The sequence below is a fragment of the Enoplosus armatus genome, chromosome 8 (genome assembly GCF_043641665.1).
Source record: "Enoplosus armatus isolate fEnoArm2 chromosome 8, fEnoArm2.hap1, whole genome shotgun sequence".
NCBI lineage: Eukaryota > Metazoa > Chordata > Actinopteri > Centrarchiformes > Enoplosidae > Enoplosus > Enoplosus armatus.
The window spans coordinates 12,636,746-12,646,558 of NC_092187.1; the positions used below are offsets into that span (position 1 = coordinate 12,636,746).

A 9,813-nucleotide genomic window follows, 5' to 3' on the forward strand; every position below is an offset into this window, starting at 1 on the left:
CCTCTAGAAATGTGTCCCCTTACTGTAAAATCCCAAACTGAGGCGCCGTGTAACTCCCTGTTGCGAAGGCCCCCTAGTTCCAGACCTGTCGATCCTGTGTGCGATCCTCCACCGCCCTCTCTTCCCTCTTCTCCTCTCCCTCTGACTCAGTCTCCCTCACACAGAGCCACAGGCCTCTCCTCCTGGCTGAGGGTCTCTGACAGAAAAAGCCCCCCCCCCGGCAGGGAGAAATAACAGGAGCCCAGTGTGGCTGGAGGAGCAGTTGGCTCTGCTGTTTAAATTTAGACTGTGAACCACAGACAGGCCATGCTTGGGGATGGTTAAGAGGATTGGGGGGGTAGAAGATGGGAGTAGTTGGGATCAAAGGGGGGGTTGGGTCAGGGCAGCAGTGGCAGACAAGAACACAAAGAAGGGGAGAGACAGTTTGGGGGTCTTGCAGTAGCAGAGTGTCACCACTAGGCTCCTGAACCTGCCCTCCCTTTCAACAGACTCAGCTGCTCTACTGCTGGACGCTGGTGCTGAACCCAAAACTGAGAAATATTTCTTGCAGGAGCAATATTGCACATGTGGAGCTTCCTCCATGGGAATCCTTCCAGTAAGACATTTCAGACAAGGTGATGTGGTTTGTAACACTTTACTTCAACCCCCCAATTAAGCAGTTCTAATTTATATGGTTATATAGCGCTTATAAAAGTAAAATAGAAGGTGTTTAAGTTTTCCAATGTAGGCCACAATACAGAAAATGCTAGCAAAATTAACATAAACTAATCAAACTGATGTTCACTGAAGTTAACTGTGTTGCGCTGTTAAGCATTACTTCATAAACCTAAATCAAGAACTTCAACTCCTCTTTTTGTGAGTTTAAGATTAAAATGCGCTCAGAATCATTCAATTGGACCACAGAATTTTGTAAAACCATAGCAAAATATGCTCGTCTCATCACGACACAATTTAAATGCAAGTGGATAAATAATAACATTGAATTATTGCCCAGCCCTAAAGAAACGGGTTACATGTGATTTTGGTAATAAAATAAGCAGCTTATGACCTTTCAAACATAATCTTCAGTATGTCAGAGTTTAAATTGTTGAAACACTACACCAAATGTGAGGATTAATCTGAGGATAAAGCAGTTTTTCTGTACACAACATGAGTGCAAGCCCACATGTTGTGTACTCTGTCGCCCCCTAGTGCCAATAATCAACAGCAGTGACTTCTGCAGCAACCAAGAGAATATACTCATTCACAGCAATGAACAAAAATATCTTGCAATCAACCAGAGCATTGTTTTTAATTTTATTTCACATCAAGCCGAATGTATAGACATGAGCAGTGCAATACTCCAGTTAGGCTGGAGATGGATATAAATATAAAACACTGATACCAGAAATATGAAATTATACTTAAATCAATCAAAAACACTTCAGTGATAAAACAAACCATTACAGACAAATAAACTTCAGTAGTTCACATTGTGCATGAGGTAATGTGAGTCAGTGCGACTTTCTTTGTTGTTTTGAAAATTCCCCAACTGGGAGCTTCAGTGGTGTGAGGGGGAATTCACTGACACATAATAATGCACAAGAGGGCCCTTCAAAGCCATGAGGCATCCTGATTCTGCCACACTTAACCGCATTATCAGCAGCTTTACTGATTTAGGACATTCTCCAGTGGCAGAGATTTGATTCAACCGAGGGTGGCTTTGAAGCTCGATTAAATGCCCCGTTCTCCATTTCTCTCTTTGCATGGGAAAGTATGTTCCATCAAACTCGACTGCAAAATACAGGACAAGAATGTGGCCATTGAACAAGCTGTTTACCAACCAGGTTCCACTGGTAAATTCAAGATAGAAGATTTAATTTATACAAACACAGGAGGACCTGTCAAAATGTATTATTAGACCTTGTCATCTGTTATGTTTTAAAAGCTGTGATTCGCTAACATCTAAGAGCTAAGTTTTGCACTCGAGTTTGCTGTAACACACATACAAGGAGAGAAACAGAAAAAGGCACATATTGGGGCTATCTTAAAGGTAGCAATGTCAAAGCTTTAAACTTTCAAAGCCCAAAATTGATCATACTAAATATGCCCGGGTTACTATGAACAGCATTGGGGGACAAATAAACGATAAATAAATAAATAAATAATTATTAGTGCTAAACTAGAAATTGTGCAATGCTTGGCAATAGGGTTAGGGTTAGGTAGTCTTTCTACCCAAATAGCTAAACTGACCATTCACATACATAAAGCTTACCTGTTCTGAGGTAACTTCATAAATTAAGCGACAAGAAATAACTGCTTGATATTATACCAAATTAGCAAGTAGCTAACAGGAAAACTTATCACGAGGAAGCTGAAAGCTATTCACAGTCTGGCTACATAGACGAAAAAGCTTCTTACTTTATCAAGACATTCAAAATCTGTTGCATTGCAAATTGCTGAAATGATTTGAGATGATTTCTAGCCGTTAAGAGCGCGAAAACATGCAGGTTTTTTTTCCACAACTGCAACTTAGCCTGAAATGTTACATATAATAAATAAAAAATATCTGCTTGTTAGACCAGTGTGTTCAAATGTTTCTTAGTGAGGAAATACTTATTCAGAGGGTGCAGTGCACAGAAATGACAAAGAGGTTAGTAATAGTGCAGCTGGTGACAGTGTACTAGCGCTGAGCTCAGGGAGGTTACCTCCTCTAAACCTGGTTTGAGGTCAGCTGTAGGGTTTAACTAAGCATCTTGTGGCGGTCAAAAACAGTCTTGCGCTGTTCCTGGACCTGCTTCTTCCAGCGTTGCTGTGCTCCCTCAACCCGCTCCAGCACTGTGTTTCCTCTGGCCTGGGCGTTGTCCACCCGCGGACGCATCTCCTGAGCACACACACACACACACAAAAACCAAGAATAAATTAAATCACACACTTGAAACATGAAATGAATGCACGTACTGTACGTGTTTGAGCACACATGCGCTTGTTTGAATGGTTACCTCAGAGTCCTCCTCGTTGTGCAGTGGCTGGGTGTAGGGGTCATGTTTGCGAATAAGTGGATCTACCAGTAGCAGGAACAGCATGTAGAGTAGCAGAGCACCCACAACAGACAGGTAAATGATGATGGTTACCTGGGACAGAGAGAATGGAAAACATTTAGAAATACTACATGATTTGAAGTTACCACGCTGGCATCAATCCTTAACAACACTGCTTTCTGTTTGTCTTCAATAGAATTTTGCAATGAAATTGTATTATTTATATTAGTTCTTAATTATTGTGACAATTATGTTGTTTGTTGTGTAAAATAATTTCAGTTTTAGATATTAAAAATGTTGATAGAAAGTAAATTTCTTCATAAGTAATGCGCGCCAATAGAAGCAGATCTTAAGTCAGCTCTGACACACTGACACAACTGCAGACTTCTCTCAAAAATTAATTTTTCCTTTGATTAAGCAGACGAACAAAAGAGACTTCATAATGTTTTAAATGACTCATGATTCAAGAGTAAAGATTGAATGAGAAAAGTAGAGGAAAATCCAAAAGGAAGCTGGCGGTACCTTGATGGTGTTGCTGCTTCGTTCCTCGTACTTGCACTCACACAGCAGGCAGTAAGCTTCCACATCATGGCCAGGCACCGGCATGGGCTCCACTACATGGAGGCAGTTACTGTAAAACACATCAAAGTCTCTATCACATCTCTTCACAGTACCAGATGGGCGGTGCGCACCCTGGGCCCCAATGTCAGCTGGGACTGGCTCCAGCCCCTGTGACCCTTGTATAGCTAATGACAATTGTTAATTATGTTACTCTACAGCGCAAAAACAAAATGAGTGTAAAGGGTTTCTCTTACCAATCCTTCTGGGAGACATTTCTGTTATATATGTGGCCAGTGATGTTTCTGTATGGCGGGCAGATGCACTTGCAGCGAACATCCTCGAAGTTCTGTAATTGTGAAGAAAATTGGGTCAAACATAGTCAACTGCTTACTTATATCTTTTTAATTATAGCTCAGCTATCTATTTTTCCCCATAGCACTAGCCCTTTTCTTTCTTTCTTTCCTTATTATCAGAACTGAGTTGTACAAAACATTTGGCATGTACACAAAGTTACAGTTATTCTTGCCTGAAAGGCACCTATCAAAGCCAAATAGATATCCTTTAAGACGCTTCACAGGTTCTATCCAACCAATCTTTATTTACAGAAACTTAAGAAAGACTCAAATGGAAACTACACTTTTTGTGGGGAACTCAGACTTTTCTAAGCTGATTATCAATGTCAAACAATACATTTCATCTACAGCTGAATATACCAACAAAAAAGCTGATACATATAACACCTGTACACTTTACAAGGTTTTAATATCATATACATATACAGTACATGAGTTATATTGTTGATGTATACTTGTTATATGTGTTTCAATTAAGTTTACTGGAAAAAAGAGAAGAGAAGCTCAAACATAGCACTATTTCAATACTCACATTATAGATAAAAAAAACCCCAAAGGGATTCAGTTTTTGGGAAAATGTCCCAAGTAAAGTGACTGACGAAAAATAACATTATCTCTACTACCAAAAAGTAAGGGAACACATGGTCACCAACCAGTTTATGAGTGTCACAACTGAGAGTTTCTGAAAGCATCTATCAGGTGTGGAGCTGCATGTTTCACCTTCGCCTGTGCAAAACCAACGGCATCTAGCAGAAACAAGGTCACTGTTGCGGCTACAGCAAATGTCCAGGATCCTTCCCTGCCAGACGACATTTTCCCGCAGGCAAGACGATTTGCACGACGGATGCAGAATCACCAGCAAAGCTCTGTCAAAACACAACAGGCAGGTAAACAGATATAGCCGTTAGCTAGCTAGCTAGTTAGCAAGTAAACCAGCGAAACAAAGGGCTTCACTGCGGTAACACTGCAGTTAAAAACAAACTTATGATAAAACAAAACTAGCAATACAGTTAACTTACGTTGTAATAGTAGCTGAAGTATTTGTTTTTGCTATGCATTCATACACACTAGCTAGCTGTATTTAGAAGAAAGATCGCCAAATGCAGGTTGGGCTTCCTTTTTCCGGGTTGTCGTCACACATGAAGAAAGATTGCACATGCAGCGACACTGCCACCTACTGGACAGAAATACAGAAACATTGATCATCTAATAAAATATCATGTAGTTTTATATACAAGAGCGTTGTAGTGAGGGGGATAGTGGGACTAATGTTGGGGCAAATAAATAGTTTGACAGACTATTTATTGTTTCCAAACAATATTAGGACCTTTCATCCATCATGATAATGTTTACTATTGTATTAACAAACATTATTGATGCAAAAAACTTGCAGCAGCATCAGAAATGTTTAATAACTTAGACTGAGTTGTTCTTTAATATTACTCCCTCCCTATACTTAGACCATTCAATCAGTATGAGAGTGATATTTACCTGGAGTAGCAATGTTTGTTGTTTGTAAAGTATTTGAAGTATTTTTGAGAACATAACATTAATATTCTGTGTTTTTTTAAACACACGACCAAGGAATTTATGACTCATCAGAATATTTTCCCATATCTTTCAGTAAACACTGTTGTTATGTCAAATCCTGTCTCCATGGTGGAATTTAAAATATAAGCACCAGCTTCTTGACCCAATCAATACCTCTATTTCCTGGTAATCCTGCTTTCACATCTCTCTGTATAGTAAGATACTCATACCTTTAATAAGCCATAGAAATCAATGCCCCACAGATTCAGCCTGAACCACTTGAGCTTGTGGTCACAGAGATCAATTGAGACCATGGTTATTTCTCTAATGAGCTATGATATCAGTGTGAACAGCACAACCCCATCCTCTGTGTAACCTCAATCATTCATGTGACCCTTGATTCAACCATTCACAACAACGCTGCCAACAACTTGTTTACGTGCGTATATAGCGTGGAGGTATTGGGATTTCAAGTATACGAAGAGTGTGAACAGACTCAGTTTAGTTTGTTGGTGGAAACAAACTGTTACTGGAACATTGTTAATTAAACTGGGATATTTGTACGAGTAAACAGCGGCATAAATTAGTGACTACGAATGATGGGAGACTACGTAAGAAGCTACTCATGTGAAATTTGAAAAATTCAATTTTCATGAATCTCAACAGAAAACGTCAATATTGGCATGATTAGAGATTTTGTTTTTTAGTGGTTTACTGTAAAAGAAAAACTAAATGAATTAGTGACAAGCTCAGGTGAAGGATTTTCCTGTTACATCTGGAAACCAGATGTTTGTAATAATGAACAAGATAGGCTCTGCGAAATTTATTGAATGTGACATTTTATGTATTAAAGAAACTGAAAATTAGATTGTTTTTTTTTGTATCAATCATTCAAAAAGTCCCTAACAAGCACTCCATTGTTTATGCACAAGCCTGAAAAATAAATGACACACCCAAAATAAAATAGCTACCTTTTAGATAATGAATGCAATTATCTGTTTTTGTTAAGAGTTAAGAGCAGATGTTTCATTAGGGGTTCCATGTCAGTGGACATGGTTGCAAGTTGAGGTTGAGTACTGAGGACATCATTTTAAAATACCCTTCCCAATAGTTATGTAGTGCTGGACATAGAAAAAACATATGACTTAGATTGCAGGGAGTGTTATGACATCTATTACATTTATCTACAACATCTGAATACATTCCAGAAAGCCTAGATTTGGAAAGATGAGCCCTATGCAATACCTTACGTTGTATGAGGCTGAGTCGAGCACAGGATGTGGAAGTGTGCAGATTCTAGGCGCTTTCCCACCCCATATAAAGAAGCTCATCATTTGAGCATTTTAAAGACGTTTTGAGGCAAAAATAAAGGGACAGTTTGAAATAAATACAGACATTTAATGAGAGTGGCAGGCTAGCCCATCTCTGAAAGTCAGTCTTTGTCTTGGAGATAAGGATCGAAAAGTTAGCAGAGAAGAGACTAGGTAATGTACGGGTGACTTTAATGCCAAGATGATTGAAGCCAGATTTACAAGGTTTAAAGGGCAAGTCCGTATGTTGAAGATGCAGGGCAGATGTATTGATAGGATAACATTTGCTTTTTTGAAGGTTTAATTTATAACCTGAGAAGGAACTAAAATTGTCCAGGATAGATAAAATAGCAGGAACAACAGATGCGGGATCAGTTGTGAACAGTAATAAATCGTCTGCATATAGAAGAAGTCTGTTCTCAATTCCTGCACGTACAACCCCTTTAAACAAGGGGGAGGTCATTAATGTAATAGAAAGTGGTTCAATCACCAAGGCAAACAACAGGGGGTAAAGTAGACAGCCCTGGCATGTCCCACGTGCTAGAGAGAAATAATCAGAGCGATTGTCATTAGTGTGCAGACTAGCTTATGGTTAGGAATATAGGAGACGGATCCAGGACCTTTTTTCAACACTGTGAAAAGATACTCCCATTCCGCCCTGTCAAATGCCTTCTCAGCATCCAGGGAGATTACAATTTCAGGGAGTTCAGCCTGGTTGTTAGAATATATCAAGTCAAAAAGTGTCTGCGTGTTAAAAAATATGCACCTTCCCTTAATAAAACCATTCTGTTCACCATGTCTTTTGTAGCCATAATGCATGTTGTATCATAAACCAGCTCATAAACTCTCCTCAGTTTGTGACTTATTCGAGCCATCTACTTGTACTTCGTTCTCTCAGTCCTGTCATTGTAAGCCACTTAGTTTTCTGTCTTCTCTGATGCATGGCTGCCCTTTACACTCTTAGGCCAATTACAGCATAAATGACACTGACCAGAGCTCAGTGCCAGGTCTCATTATCGGTTCAGAGCTCTCATGAAGAAGAAAAAAGATGATTCCGTTCCTTTTTAGGTAGATGTAACAAAAATGATTCATTTGAGAAAGGGAAGAAATCCAGTTCCCTTATGTAAAATGGTTTATTAGCTCTAAACAAAGCTGTAATTGATGCAGACGGATACAAATGTTTTGACAAAGTCTGTGGGAAGTGGACTGTGCACACACTCTGACTATAAAACAGCAAAGGAAAATGATCCATTATGGAAACACTGCAGAGAAATCCACTTAATAAACAAGCTCAGTAGATGTCAAGTTCTCTTATTTGTCAAGGTACCTGAAGGTATTGACTGAATCATATTATTCAAAGCATTAATTTTCATGGGACTGGAAACAGCGGGCAGTTTGCCCACTAGGAGATGCTATAAGGCCCAAGGCAAAGCAAACTGAATTCAGACCAGCAGACTTCAGTCAAAAGCAGAGTGGTCGGGAGGTGTACAGATAAGATGTTGGGGAATGTGTAATGTAAAACAACACTGAATATATTGTGAAATCCTCTGGTGAAGCTACATAAAAAGAACATAAAAACAACCTTGTGTTTGTTTAAATCATTAGCTAAATTACATAAATGGCAGGTCTGTAGCATAACAGAATACAAAGAGGCTTAAAAGCTTTTAGTGTGAAGGATTATGGATAGTATAGCTGAAATATTAGCAGTTTATAGCATTCAAATAAAGTCATACATGTCCTACTGTAGGAAGATACCTGTGTCTGTCCTTATTCCCCCCCTTTTCAATACACCCCTCAACCTTTCAGCATTGTTCTTTTTGACCTTTATCACATCATCTGCAGTGTGTTTTTGCTCTCCAATCTTCCTGTGTATCATGCTTTTGTAGAGAACACTGTTTGAATAACAAGACTACCCCTGGCAAGTGTTAACTCTCCTCTCCGCTCCTCTCCTCTCGGCTGAGGTGATACATTGTGGGCAGCAGGACTATTCTAATAGACACACATGGTAATTACAGTAGTGGGAGGCAGCAGACAGTGGTGGTCCAGGGACAGCACAAAACTATAAATCACAACTCCTGGTTCCGCCCTCCTGAGCGTAGCCGATCACGCTCAACCAAAAAGCAATTCTGCCAACATGTGTTTGCACATTTGTCTTCATCAGACATTGGCTTGTTTTGGGCCCCTGTGACTGCATTTTCTTTCCCGTGGTAATCAAACATGGACTACTACTCAAACTGTTCGAGTCAAAGTCCTCTATATTAGGCTCAACAATTAGCCACACTTGAGATGTAGCGAGTATAATTATTCTATGTTAGCAAAAAGCAGCGACATGAAAGGGTGAAGGGGGTATTCTGTGTTTAGTTTGAACATTATGAGCTGCCGAAACACAGAAACGCACAAAAACAATACCTGATGTCACTTTAGGTACAGTTTTATTTTTGAGTTAGCATGAGATGCATCCAGAAGTTTCTAAACCAAAGAGGTGGCAATAGCAAAGGTGTTAGAAAAGTAGGCAGTGATGGTGACTGCCTACTACAGTGTGTGTCCTCTCCTGCTTTATCTGTAAGGACAGCTGCCTGTCAGCCAGCTGAGCCCATGCAGGGAAGAGGTGTCTGCTGAGGAGCTGGTGTCAGCAAGGTGAGAGCAGAGCCCAGCAACGCTGAGCTGAGCTGAAATGGATGCAGAGGAGAAAGTGTCTCCTGCCTCTGAGGGACGCAGATTTTCAGCGAGGAAACAGAGACCGCTGGAGCAGGAGACTCAGCCAGACAGAACATGAAAGCCAAGAGCGGCCATGACACATGATGGACACAAACGCAGGAAGAGAAGCGGCCTCCTCCTCCTCCTCCCCTTTTCCCCTCTGCTCCCTATCCTTCTCCTTCAGCAGCGCTGCACAGAAACAAGACCCTTGAAGAAGAGGGGAAAAGGGAAAAGGAGAGATGATGCTTGAATCGCAGTGGTTCCCAGTTGAACTCTGCCCCCCTGTAATGCGTGGTCTTTGATGTTGCCCAAGATGTTTAGAGTGATGCAGGGAAGCTTCAA

The 9,813-nt window shown here is 40.3% G+C and overlaps 1 protein-coding gene across 1 annotated transcript; it reads right to left on the reverse strand.

Moving 5' to 3' along the window:
- Positions 1-1,283: 1,283 nt before the first annotated feature.
- tmem9 (transmembrane protein 9) lies at positions 1,284-5,018 on the reverse strand. The gene is made up of 6 exons (XM_070910504.1): positions 4,954-5,018; positions 4,655-4,800; positions 3,836-3,927; positions 3,543-3,651; positions 2,982-3,113; positions 1,284-2,863 (listed from the first exon to the last, which is right to left on the reverse strand). Exons 2-6 carry the CDS (start codon positions 4,745-4,747, stop codon positions 2,723-2,725), a joined length of 567 nt encoding a protein of 188 aa, XP_070766605.1. The 5' UTR covers positions 4,748-4,800; positions 4,954-5,018; the 3' UTR covers positions 1,284-2,722.
- Positions 5,019-9,813: the final 4,795 nt, after the last annotated feature.